This window comes from Doryrhamphus excisus, linkage group LG22 (assembly GCF_037039965.1).
Source record: "Doryrhamphus excisus strain RoL-2023G ecotype Guam linkage group LG22, RoL_Dexc_Guam_v1.1, whole genome shotgun sequence".
NCBI classification, from domain to species: Eukaryota; Metazoa; Chordata; class Actinopteri; order Syngnathiformes; family Syngnathidae; genus Doryrhamphus; species Doryrhamphus excisus.
Genome location: NC_136378.1, coordinates 1,869,559 through 1,883,732, shown reverse-complemented (window position 1 = coordinate 1,883,732; position 14,174 = coordinate 1,869,559). Strand labels below are relative to the sequence as shown.

The window sequence follows — 14,174 nt, the reverse complement described above, 5'->3', positions numbered from 1 at the left end:
CTCACAGCAGCTTCAAACATGTGCTTCACCAAATTCACGTCATGCAATCAAATCCACTAGTCCACTGCTTTTAATCCAGTTTGACCTATAATTCCTTCCTCTTGCCAACGTCGTGTTCCTTTCTGATGCTTAACATGCAGATATTATTGGCATTCCAAACCAGGCTTCTGTCTCTCCGTGCTTCTCCTAAAGTACGCTCGCTGCTCATTCCCATCCCCCTCTACTCCACCACCGATTGCTGAGGAAGGGGAGCAGCTGAGAGAACTAACAAGGAATTAATGTCCATCTCATGCAGACATGTGTGCTTATCAACCCCTGAAGCGTTGCAAACATGATCTAATATATTTTCATTAGCATTCCTAATGTGTTGGACATAACGTTCTTATGTACAGTATGTATGTTTTACATGCATTCATTCCATGCATGGAGCATGTGGAACAATGCCAGGGCAGTGGCTTCATCTCATCTTCTGTGAGTCACTCAGACGACATGACCTCATTTCAGGGAGTGGTCCAGCACAAACAAGCATGGTCCGATGTGACTGTGACTTGCTTCAGTGTGAAGGAGATTTGACAGAGGCTTTGTGTGCTCACACGCAGTGAAGTCAATGTGTGTGTGTGTGTTGCTGTGTGTTTACAAGTGGGTCATCTTGTGATTTAAAGATGGCTGCTTCCTCTGTGAGGCTGCAGTGGGCTGTTGCGTCCTTTTTTTTTTTTCCTCTCTCAATGTTTCATCTTCCTGAAACAATGCCTGAAGCTCTCTCCCTGCGTAAAAGTACTTCAGTGTGTCTTCTCCGTGCTGCAGCTCGATGTTAATGCGAGCGGGGAAAGGCTAGGAGGAGGAGGAGGGGGGGGATGGGCAGGTAATTTTCCGCTCCCTGCTGCTGCTGCTGCTGCTCTTGCTACTGCAGCTTCAGCACCGACCACGCAATCAGCTCCTCTCTGCTCTGCGGCTAGGCTAACTGGGCGGGGTCGACAACATGTAATGTCAATCATAGCAGACACTGGAGGGGCAGTGAAGGGGGAGAATGAGGCTTTACCTGTGCATTTAACAGAATATTGTGTATGTTTACATGCATTGTCCCTAATAGCAGTCTTATATGGGACAATACTCGGTTTTATGCTAGCAGCTATACCAGTATGATGTCATAGGAAAGCTTTCTGGCTCCGTCAGTGCTGCAAAAAGCATTCAATTATTGATTTCTCGATGCATTATCTTGCATGGGACTGGCAGCAAAGTGGTTCACATCTCATTGATTGTATCATACTGTAAATGCACTCACACAGTCGTTCTTAAAGGGACGAAAAGCGTAGTAGAATATTTGATTTGTTATGTGTGTGTGTGTGTGGGGGGGTTGAGGATGTTGTATTTCCTAAATCAAACATCACGCATACATCACTGTCTGTCAGCCCTTCCACACAAGGGCGTGTCCTTTGTGCGAGCGAGGCATGCAGTGCTGTCTGCGGTTGCCATGGAGACTGTTCTCAGCCTTTAATGAAACCGTGTACTCCTGTTTCCTAGGAGCTGCCTGCCCCCCACTTCCATCAGACTTCCATCTGAGCATGTGCAGTTCAAATCCAGAATGGAAAACAAGGAAGGATGCCTTGTCTTACGCTTTAAGAGGAAGAATGGAGTGAGAGATGAGTAAAAGAAAAGATTTTAAAGAGGGGAACAAACATAGCAGCTTGAGCCAGCGATAATAAGAAAACTGCGGCTTTGGGGGGACAATATGGACAAAAACAGTACACAGATGCCCTGTAGCCGAGTGCTAACATTTTACAATTTGTCACAGCTGAAGGAGTATTTATCACCCTTTCTCCTCCATTTCCTCCAGCCCATCCTCCGTGAATTCCTCCCTTCCCTTTTGGGAGTGGCATCGGGATGTTGTTTTGTCGTTTAGATTAGCTTCGTCATGCTCACAACAACTTCGGCTTGCATCCTCATTCCCCATATGGCGAGGATAAAAGAGCCAAGAGTGAAGCGTCCAAAAGCCGGCCTGCCTGCCTGCCCGCCCGCCTGCATGCCCTGATAGCTTTGTTCAGCATCACGTTGATTTATGCAAAAGGCTGAAACGGGAAGACGCTGTTTCACCCCAGAAGGAGGGATTTGTGCAGTTCTCACTCTCGCTGCCCTTTATTTCTGAAAGCGAGGTTCATCAGGGATGAGGACAAACAAACACCCTGAGAAACGCTCTGTGTCCACCTGCGGAAAGGGATCAGGGTTCGCATGGGACTGAGATTTGGAAATGTTGTAAAAGTTGAACCTGGGACAAAATACTTTAGCTGCATGATAATTCTTCTGGAATTATTCCTGCATAGTCATTGTTTTTTCTGGTGTAATCTGGGCTTTGATTTGTCATCTGGGACGGGGGAGCATATGTAGATTTTGGCACCGAATCGATTTGGAGTTGTGGCATCTAAATGCTCTATTGCAGGGGTCTCAAACACGCGGCCCAGTTTAGGCCCCCGCCTTGATATGCAAGTTTGATATGGATGCTGTATGGTATCATGTACCCAGAAAAAATTATTACGTTTCATTCATGTTCATGTTAAAGGTTAAATAACTGTTAATAGTTATCCTCCCTATCCGTGTGGAAGTGGTAAGTTTTTGGCTATTTAAGTTTAAAGGAAATAACTTGGAGGCTACCGTTTAGGTGGCTAGCTCTCTAGTTTGCGAGTTAGCATGTGTCTCAAGACCCTGCAGTTGCGCAATATATTGTAAATAAAAAGAGTATAAATGTGACTATAGTCGTGTTTTGTCATGTCTACAGGGCTCTAATAATGCTTTGTTCATTTTAATCTGAAAAAAATAATTTGTCTACCCACCAACTATATGTGGTTTCTTAAGTTTTTATTATTTGGTGTTTTATTATTATTATTATATTTATTTATTACTGATTGATTGATTTATTTTTCATCTTATTTTGTGCAGAAAAATAAAAAATAAGATATTTGAGAACAGTGGAATGTTTTATCAGAGCTTTTATTGTAGAAAATCGGAACCAAAGCGAAGTTTATTCATTTTTCTGTTTGTCCTTGATGTACTGTACCTAGTACTCCCCCCCTCCCCCTTTCAAGTCATAGCAGGGATTATGCATTAGAGAGCTTTGGCTTAATGAAAAAGCCCAGTGGCTGGGGAGTGGGTGGAAGGGTGGGGGGGTGATCACGTGTCCATTTCTTGTACTACCAATTTATTCCAACAGAGGGACCAATTTCACTGCATGTGTCCTGCAACTTTGCTCCCCTTCCCATGCAGGCTACTCTCCCTTCCTGTCACTGTGTGGCTTCCTCAATGATGATGGTGGCGACATCAGGTCCTGAAGCAGCAGATAGACAATTGGTCTTATAATTCCACCTCCACAACCTCGCTTCATGTCATGAATTAATACCAGAAGGTCCAGAAAGACATGAAATGTACGCAAACTGAATCAATTCAATTGATGGATCAATAATTATTTAGGGGCTGCACGGTGGTCGAGTGGTTAGTGCACAGACCTCACAGCTAGGAGACCAGGGCCGTGTGAAGTTTGCATGTTCTCCCCGTGCATGCGTGGGTTTTCTCCGGGTACTCCGGTTTCCTCCCACATTCCAAAAAAACATGCTAGGTTAATTAGCGACTCCAAATTGTCCATAGGTATGAATGTGAGTGTGAATGGTTGTTTGTCTATATGTGTCCTGTGATTGGCTGGCCACCAGTCCGGGGTGTACCCAGACAGCTGGGATAGGCTCCAGCACCCCCTGCGACCCTCGTGAGGATAAGCAGTAGAAAATGAATGAATGAATGAGTTCTCCTCCTATTTTGTGTGGAAGTGGTAACTTTTTGGCTTCTTATTTTGTCTTTCTCCACCCTCGGCCATCTCTGTGTGGAGTTTGCATGTTCCTTCCGTGCATGCGTGGGTTTTCTCCGGATACTCCGGTTTCCTCCCACATTCTAAAAACATGCTATGCTAATTGGCTAATTGTCCATAGGTATGAATGTGAGTGTGAATGGTTGTTTGTCTATATGTGCCCTGTGATTGGCTAGCGACCAGTCCAGGGTGTCCGAAGACAGCTGGGATAGGCTCCAGCCCCACCATGACCCTCGTAAGGAAAAAGCGGTAGAAAATGAATGAATGAATAATTATTTAAGACTTGGTTGGTGAACACAGCAAGAGCTGAGGGAGCCAATGAGAGGAGGAGGGGATCCAAACCAACAACAACTTCTCAACATCTTCATGGTTTGTCATCCTGGTTTTGTGACCACATTAACTCCTTTCACAACATTAACTCCCTTGATTTCTTCTCTCATGTTCAGGATGTAGCTCAATGTTTATTTGTACTTTGTGATTATTACTTTGTTGAATAAATAGTTTCATTGTCTGTACGTAGGATTTTGCATCATAATAACCAAGTGAAACGTTTTTGTAGCTCATTAAAAATTAGGGATGTCCTAATGCCAAAGGAGATATTATGAATGGTCTCTGTAATGGTCGCTTGCAGTATTAATGATGTTGGATCTTGGGGAATGAAAAGGTCCTTAATATGTGGGCCTTTTTGCATCATTAATGAAACGGGCAGATTCTGGATGTTCATTTTATGACAAAGTGAAAGATAATCTCTTATCTTATCATACGAATTTGAGCCCTACCTTCATTTTTTTGTTATGTTTTTGTGTGTTTGCCACTTATGCTAATATAAGAGAGACAATAACAGCAGTGTTAGAGTCCATAGAGGTGAAAGTTGTGTTGTCTGATTGAATGTTGAAGCGATGCAGGATTATTAAAGCGATTCAAAGTACTGGCATATGTAAAGGAATACCAATTAGCCTCTGCAGCTCCGTGCTTGTTGACGCATATCAGGCATCTGTCACTCGCAGAAACACATTTTGATGACTTGATGTGGATTACCCAGGTGTAAAACAAAGTGTAGCTCTGTGGCACGCAATTAACACTTGGGGTAGATGTAATAATTATGTACATGTATGATGATGCGTTGATGTAAATCCATCCTCCTGTGTGTGTCGCCGCCAAACAAGCGGTTTCACACGGCCCACTGGGAACATTTGCTAAATGTCACTGATGGCGTGACTGAGCAAACATGCAGAGCCATCTGAGACTTGTTTGGAAGCAGCCCTTTGATCGGTAATGCAGATAAAGTTAGTGGTATCATATTTACAGTATATTTGTTATGTACGCTAATACCTGCACTAGCGTGTTGTACCATTAGAGACATGTTCTTAGCTATACTTTAAATCAGGGGTCTCAAATTCAATTTACCTGGGGGCCACTGGAGCTAGGGTCTGGGTAAGGCTGGGCCGCATCAGGTTTTCCAAAAAAAAAAAAAAAAAACGCATTTATTAAAAACAGAAAAATATACAAACTTTTTCAGTGCTTTGGTTCCGATTTTCTACAATAAAAGCTCTGATAAAACATTCCACTGTTCTCAAATATCTTAATTTTTATTTTTCTGCACAAAATTAGATGAAAAATAAATAAACAAATCAATAAATCAGTAATAAATAAATATAACAATAATAATAAAACACCAAATAATAAAAACTTAAGAAACCACATATAGTTGGTGGGTGGACAAATTATTTTTTTCAGATTAAAATGAACAAAGCATTATTAGAGCCCTGTAGACATGACAAAACACGACTATAGTCACATTTATACTCTTTTTATTTACAACATATTGCGCAACTGCAGGGTCTTGAGACACATGCTAACTCGCAAACTAGAGAGCTAGCGACCTAAACGGTAGCCTTCAAGTTATTTCCTTTAAACTTAAATAGCCAAAAACTTACCACTTCCACACGGATAGGGAGGATAACTATTAACAGTTATTTAACCTTTAACATGAACATTAATCAAACAAAATAATTTTTTCTGGGTACATGATACCATACAGCATCCATATCAAACTTGCGCGGGCCGCACTAACATTAAACTTTCATATCAAGGCGGGGGCCTCAAACTAGTGTCCTGCGGGCCACATTTGGCCCGCGGGCTGCGTGTTTGAGACCCCTGCTTTAAAACACAAATAACACTTTATTGCACTTCTGCAGCATCATATTCGGCCACCTCTCCCTCCTCCTCCATACTGGCTTGGAGCTGCTCCATCCCTACACTCGTCCACTGGCAAATTCCGAGTGAGTCACTGTCTTCTCCACATCTCCGTGGATGATGGGTGCTATCATCACTGTGGGCAGTCTGCGTGCGCGTGGGAGAAAGTGGCACTATAGGGAAAAGGAGGAAGATGTGCAGCGCGCGGATGCTGAGATTCGCCTTGACTGCTAACACCGGGCTCGCGTTCACAGTAGAAAATGTTTCAAATCAAGTCCTTCGATATTTTTTGTGCTTGTTATACTTCACCTTGACGTAGTTTTGTTGCTGTTTTGAACTAGAACCGGACCTCACTAGCCAATCACAGTGCACATATAGCATTCGTTCATTTTCTACCGCTTATCCTCACAAGGGTTGCGGGGTTGCTGGAGCCAATCCCAGCTGTCTTCGGGCAGCCTGGACTGGTGGCCAGCCAATCGCAGGGCACATAGAGACAAACAACCATTCACACTCACATTCATGCCTATGGTCAATTTTGAGTTGCTAATTAACCTAGCATGTTTTTGGAATGTGGGAGGAAACCGGAGTACCCGGAGAAAACCCACGCATGCACGGGGAGAACATGCAAACTCCACACAGAGATGGCCGAGGGTGGGGAAAGACAAAATAAGAAGCCAAAAAGTTACCACTTCCACACAAAATAGGAGGAGAACTCATTCATTCATTCATTCATTCATTTTCTACCGCTTATCCTCACGACCGTCGTGGCGGGTGCTGGAGCCTATCCCAGCTGTCTTCGGGTAAGAGGCTGGTACACCCTGGACTGGTGGCCAGCCAATCACAGGGCACATATAGACAAACAACCATTCACACTCACATTCATACCTATGGACAATTTGGAGTCGCTAATTAACCTAGCATGTTTTTGGAACATGCAAACTCCACACAGAGATGGGATTGAAACCGGGTTTCCTAGCTGTGAGGTCTGGGCGCTAACCACTCGACCGCCGTGCAGCCTGCACATATAGCATGTGGGTCAAAATATTGGAAAAACATTTTCAATAATAAACATAATAACGTTAAATGAGTAGCACTCAAAATATAGCATCATTTGCTTTCTTGCATTTGTTTACTTTTGATATTAAATTGTGTATGTGGTATAAAGTGTATTAAAATCTTCCTCCATCATTCCAAAAACATGAAGGGCTTTTTGCATATTATTTGCAGGAGTCATAATCAAAAATGCTATTTTTTCTGTGTTTATCTGTTTCGATAATTCTATTTCCAAACAGTCTCCATAGAGTACTCTTATGTAATTAATGCTTTGCATAAGTTTAGACCCCCCCGACTAGCTCATAAATCAGCTTTCCCTTCGCGCATTGAAAAGGGCGGTGGCGCCGGAAAAAAAAAAAAAGAGACGGAAACGATTGTGTCGAATTAATTTCCCCACAAACGCCTGCAGTTGAAGCTTGACTGCGGCACGACGACCTTGAGCGTACATGCGTTGATAAAAACACCAAACATGTATTAGATCATTATATCAGAGCTAAAAGTGCAGGATGCACACTCGTTCGAGCCCCCTCCTCCTTCCTCCTCCTTCCTCTCCTGTGCCCACACAGCACAGCACAGGGAGGAGAGGGAGGAGGAAAGAAACCAGGCTTGTTGGGAGGGCAAACATTTTCAGCCATAACACAAACATGGAAGGAGAAAATACAAGGAAAAACCGGGACCAGCAAGGTGGCAATGGGCGTCCTGCACGTAGCAATGCTGGGACTATTTTCTCTTTCTTCTCAGTGAGCGCGGCGGAGGAAGACTAGCGCCTGACTAAAAAAAAAAAAAGCTATTCCCTTTCCAAATCCTGCCTCCCTGCGATGGCAACAGCGACGCATTACCGCTTATGTTTATTTATTTTCATATACGGTGGCTTCACAAGAGGACAGATTCGCTACTCCATTCCGGAGGAGCTGGAGAACGGCGCATCGGTAGGTGACATCGCGCGTGATTTGGGTCTGGACCTGAGGAAACTTCTCACCCGTCGTATCCGGGTGACGCCTGAAACCGAACGGAGGTATTTCACTGTCAATCACAAAAGCGGCAAACTAGTGGTGAGTGACCGCATCGACCGTGAGACCTTGTGTGAAGTTGGTGACACCTGTTCACGCAACCTGGAGGTGCTTCTGGATCATCCTTCAGAGGTGCACAATGTGGAAGTAGACATCCGTGACGTCAATGATAACCCACCTTGGTTCCCTCATGAGGAGTATCTACTAGAAGTGTCCGAATCTGCTCTCACTGGGTCAAAGTTCCACATCGAAGCAGCGCAAGATCCGGATTACGGTTCCAACTCTGTGAAGCAGTATCTTCTCAGCCCGAACCAACATCTAACCCTGGACTCTGTGAAGCCTTTCTCGAAAAACAAACACATCGAGCTTCTTCTTAAAAAGCCATTTGACCGTGAACAGACGTCATTTCATCAATTCATCCTGACAGCAGTGGATGGAGGTACACCACAGAGAAGCTGCACAACCAAAATAAATGTACACGTCTTGGACGCTAACGACAATGTTCCCGCTTTTGACAGCTCGGTGTATAAAGTAAAAGTATACGAAAACTCCCCAAAGGGAACACTTGTCATTGAACTCAACGCAACCGACCCGGATGAGGGCTCCAACGGAGATGTTTTTTACTCATTCAGCAGTTACACTCCGGAAAGAGTCAGACAGATGTTTTCCGTGGATGCAAACACCGGGAAGATAACAATTCAAAACAATATCGACTACGAGGAAACAAACACGTATGAAATGTACATCCAGGCGACGGACAAGGGCCCCGCCGCTGTAGCGGTGCATTGTAAAGTCGTAGTCGAAGTTCTAGACGTCAACGACAACATCCCGGAGATTATACTCTCATCGCTCTCCAGTCCGGTTCGAGAAGATGCCCGTGCGGATACCGTCGTCGCTCTAATTAGTATAAACGACCGAGATTCTGGACCCAACAAGCAAGTCACCGTGGAAATCCAACCCGACTCGCCTTTTAAAATCAAATCCTTCCGCAATCACTACACAGTTGTCACCGCCGCGTTCCTGGACAGGGAAACCATCTCATCCTACAACGTGACCGTGAACGCTATCGACGCGGGCACGCCGTCGCTGTCATCGCAAATGACTTTTAAAGTCGATGTCGCAGATGTAAACGATAACCCTCCTCGATTCGATCAAACGTCATATACCGTTTACGTCACAGAGAACAATACGCCCGGTTTGCAACTATGCGTTGTTAAGGCCGCCGATGCCGATTTTGGTGAAAACGCACGCATTAAATACGCCGTCCTCAATGACAATAATCACGGTATTCCCGTCGCGAGCTACGTCGGCGTCAAACCCGACACAGGTGAGGCCTACGCGTTGAGAACATTTGACTTTGAGAAACTGAGAGAGTTTCATTTTCAAATTAAAGCGCAAGACAGCGGAGTGCCGCCGCTGAGCCGCATCGCTACCGTGTATGTTTACGTTATGGATCAAAACGACCACGTGCCGAGGATTGTCTACCCGCTTTCTAATGGGAGTCGCACCACAGAGACGCTGCTGAAAAACGCCGAAGCTGGAGTGTTGGTAACAAAAGTGGTGGCTTGGGATGGCGACGCGGGTCAGAACGCTTGGCTGCTGTACGCCATGCAGCCCACGGATAAGGAGCTTGATCTCTTTAAGGTGCACGAGCACACGGGCGAGATCCGCACCACGCGGCGCGTCATCGAGGACAACTCCACTTCCTTTGCGCTCACTGTTCTCGTTCGAGATAACGGCCTGCCGCCTCTTTCTTCCACCGCAACTGTCAATGTGCTTGTGATGGAGCTCCTGCCGAAGTTGACCCCTGACCCGAAACGCATCATCAGGCCCGACAGCCCTTTGATGTTTTCCCGCTTCACCATCTCCCTTATCATCGCCTTGTGCGCCACTACCTTTGTGTTCTTGGTTACGGTCTTTGTGCTCGCTATTGTGCGTTGCCATGCCTACTGCACGCAACCCGGGTCCTGCTGCCCTTGTTGTGTATCGAATAAAAGCGTACATGAGAGCGCCGGGAGTGGCGGTGGAGTGCGACCCGCAAGCGGAGGCAACCCGAACACTAATATGGCGCTGCGCCGCGACCTTAAAGTAGAGCCGCATTACATCGAGGTGCGGCGTAACGGGTCTCTGACCAAAACGTACTGTTACAAAACATGCCTGACGGAGACTTCGGGAAGTGACACGTTTATGTTCTACAACACGGGCCGACCCCACAGTGGCACCTGGGGATCGGGCTATGTCACCAGCTACAGCGGACACAGCCAGATAATGGTGCGCCGTCTCAGTATGCCGGATGCGACTGCCATTCAGGTGATGTTTGTGTTGTTGTTTTGTTTGTGCTCACAACAAACCAAAGAAACCTGATTCACGTTTGCCTTCAGGCGATGGTTTGGTGATACGATTGCCGTCATTCGAGCACGTCATTCCTCGTGCATGGGTGTTTTTTTTTTCCCGGGTACTCCGGTTTCCTCCCACATTCCAAAAACATGCTAGGTTAATTAGCGACTCCAAATTGTCCATAGGTATGAATGTGAGTGTGAATGGTTGTTTGTCTATATGTGCCCTGTGATTGGCTGGCCACCATTCCAGGGTGTACCCCTCCTCTCGGCTGAAGACAGCTGGGATAGACTCCAGCACCCCCGCGACCCTCGTGAGGATAAGCGGTAGAAAATTAATGAATTAATGAATGAGTTCTCCTATTTTGTGTGGAAGTGGTAACTTTTTGGCTTCTTATTTTGTCTTTCCCCACCTTCGGTCATCTCGGTGTGGAGTTTGCATGTTCTCCCCGTGCATGCGTGGCGTTTTTTTTCCCGGGTACTCCGGTTTCCTCCCACATTCCAAAAACATGCTAGGTTAATTAGCGACTCCAAATTGTCCATAGGTATGAATGTGAGAGAGTATGTTTGTCTATAAGTGCCCTGCGATTGGCTGGCTACCAGTTCATTGTGTAGCCCGCCTCTCGCCCGAAGGCAGCTGGGATAGGCTCCAGCACCCCCGCGATCCTCTTGAAAATGACCGGTAGAAAATGGTAATGGTAATGGTAATGGTTTTATTTCATTTGAACATGCATCAGAATACAATTGAATGCATCACATAATCAGTTCACAGTTCCACATGTCCAAAAGGAGTAGGAAGAAGCAAAGCTTATTAAATCCTACCCCTCCATCTGGTATTTTTACAATCAGTAACTGTTACATTTGTTCACTTCCTGCTTTCCATAATACAGTTTAAGTTTTTTTTTGTTTTTTGTTTGTTTGTTTGTTTGACGAGGCTAAAATGAACAACTATTTGCTTCGTGAGGAAAAGCGGTAGAAAATGAATGAATGAATATTCTTTCTTTTCGACAGTATCTGCAATCGCTTCCTCCTTATATTGAGCTTGTTCACCATTTACGTCAACATTTTTGGCCGCTGTGTGCGACGGTGTTCCTATGAATTAGTCCAGAGGGCATTCAGTGGTCATTCCTCTTGTGGTCACAAAGCTAAAAGACGAGCCATACCATTTGATATATGAGGATTGCTTTTTTTCCCTGAACATAAATCTAAATATTTTGTCTTAATAGGCTTTTTTCTGAGGTTAAAGCACAGAAGACAAAAGACGAAGCAACAATAGAACAGATAAAGGTTATCACCCATTCCCCATTAAATGCCAGTCATGTTTCTTCTCACTCTGTTATTAACTGATAGCGATAGGTGCTGAAAGCGGATTGGCTGGCTCCGAGCGGTCGGGGCGGGGGATGCTATGTGATTGGACGGCGGGTTGATGGCGAAGGTGCGAGCCTTGTATCCATGCTAGAAGTGTTCATTCACCGGGAGAAGGAAGACGGAGGGAAAAAAGGAAAAAGAGAGCTAAGCAGTTGAGGAAGAATCAATATTCTGCTCTGGTTTATATACTAAATGATATACTTTTTTTCATAACCTTTTTAGTTTTCATCCCTTGATGATATTCACATATAGTCAAATTCTTCCCTGGGGAGCAAAATACACTGCAGACATGTTTTGGTTCCAGATGCTTGTATCTGGTGCGTGTTTGTGTGAGTGTGTGTGTTCTCATTTGCTCCAGCACACACTAACTACACAGCCAGGCGGACCAGCCAGCCCTCGGCGATGTCCATGCCGCAATAGGACAAACGTTTAGTGAAGCTGTTTGCGGACAGTCTGGCTTCACATTGCATGTGTTAAGTCTCATGTGTTTAAGTCTTTATTTCTCCTATTTCGGTATCAATCCACCCACTGGTGACTGTTTGAGTGACTATTTTTAATAAAATACTGCAGTACTTTGTAATCCTTCACAGGATGGATACCAGGCGCCTCTGATTAGAAGCAGAATATTGCATTTTAAGGTTGATGAATAACCGCTACAGGCTCATAAAGGTCAACACAGCCTCCGCAGCAAGTCCACATCTGTCATATTTGAAGGAAATGGGGTTGCAAATGGGCTTGTTATGGACTGCGTGTCCAAGCAGGGGGAATCATGTCCTCGGTCTGGAAAAAAGGTGTAATTCCATTTTGATGATGTGATCAGGTTATCTGCCCTTTTTTGCATGTATTAGTAACATGCAACATGATTCATACAAGGATGCTACACCAAAGTAACCTGTACTTGTCTGCTAGTCTTGTTTGTGACTATAGAGCAGTGGTCTTAAATGTGGCCCGCAGGACACTACTTTGAGGCCCCCGCCTTGATATGAAAGTTTAATGTTAGTGCGGCCCGCGCAAGTTTGATATGGATGCTGTATGGTATCATGTACCCGGAAAAAATGATTACTTTTGATTAATGTTCATGTTAAAGGTTAAATAACTGTTAATAGTTATCCTCCCTATCCGTGTGGAAGTGGTAAGTTTTTTGGCTATTTAAGTTGAAAGGAAATAACTTGAAGGCTACCGTTTAGGTCGCTAGCTGTCTAGTTTGCGAGTTAGCATGTGTCTCAAGACCCTGCAGTTGCGCAATATGTTGTAAATAAAAAGAGTATAAATGTGACTATAGTCGTGTTTTGTCATGTCTACAGGGCTCTAATAATGCTTTGTTCGTTTTAATCTGGAAAAAAATATAACCAACTATATAAGTTTTTATTATTTGCGTTTTATTATTATTATATTTATTTATTACTGATTGATTGATTTTCTTTATTCTTGATTTGTTTATTTATTTTTCATCTTATTTTGTGTAGAAAAATAAAAATTAAGATATTTGAGAACAGTGGAATGTTTTATCAGAGCTTTTCTTGTAGAAAATCGGAACCAAAGCAAAGTTTATTCATTTTTCTGTTTTTAATAAATGCATTTTTTTTTTTTTTTTGGAAAACCTGATGCAGCCCAGTCTCACCCAGACCCTAGCTCCAGTGGCCCTCAAGTAAATTGAGTTTGAGACCCCTGCTATAGAGTGACTGCATGTGTGTCTACCATCCTGCAGCCGTGACCTTCACAGTGGTTTAGAAACGAGGGAGTGGTCGCTTGTGGGTTTAAACGTAGACCGGGTCCTGCAGTTAGCGTGGTTAGATGTGTCAGACTGACTCCGGCTTACTGTGTTCCTGTGAAATCTGTGGCTTTGAGGATTGAGAGAAAAGAGATGCACATGAGAGGTTGCACCAAATTGCGTGAATGAAATGAGTAACAATGCAGAAGAATTATTCCAAATCATTTTACTGCATGACTTTAGAGTAATAATTTAGAGTAATAATGGAATGTGTACTGTCGAGATGGAGTGAAAGTAAACATTCTCCTAATGTGTTTATCCGATGTCATCACCTTGAAAGGACAGGAGGTGGGAGAACAAACGGAATACTTTTAATAATCTTTTCAAGCTCACCACTCATTTCTCTCCCATACAGCAGGAGCCCGCCAGCGGTTTTGACTTACCATGACTTATTAATGAGGCCGTTTTAGGTTTCTTAAGGCTCAATTCCTCTCACTTCCTCTCTTTGCAGCCCAAGGCACCAAATTCAGACTGGAGATACTCAGCCTCCCTGAGAGCAGGTGGCGTAATGCAGAGGTAAGCAGTCAACCATCTGGGTTCTTTCTTTATGCCGTTAGCCATAAATCATGCTTTTTTGTCAAAGGCTAATGACC

At 44.3% G+C, this 14,174-nt stretch overlaps 1 protein-coding gene across 8 annotated transcripts in view; it reads left to right on the top strand.

Moving 5' to 3' along the window:
* Positions 1 to 14,174, top strand: part of LOC131110216 (protocadherin alpha-C2-like) — an 83,421-nt gene that overhangs the window by 56,622 nt on the left and 12,625 nt on the right. For 7 of the 8 annotated variants that reach the window (XM_078788256.1, XM_058063091.2, XM_078788257.1 and 4 more), the window contains exon 2: positions 14,033 to 14,097. In XM_078788256.1, coding sequence (XP_078644382.1) covers positions 14,033 to 14,097 — 65 coding nt within the window. Of the gene's footprint in view, positions 1 to 7,157; positions 10,417 to 14,032; positions 14,098 to 14,174 lie in introns of those variants that run through there. The other variant, XM_058063080.2, reaches the window with a different exon arrangement.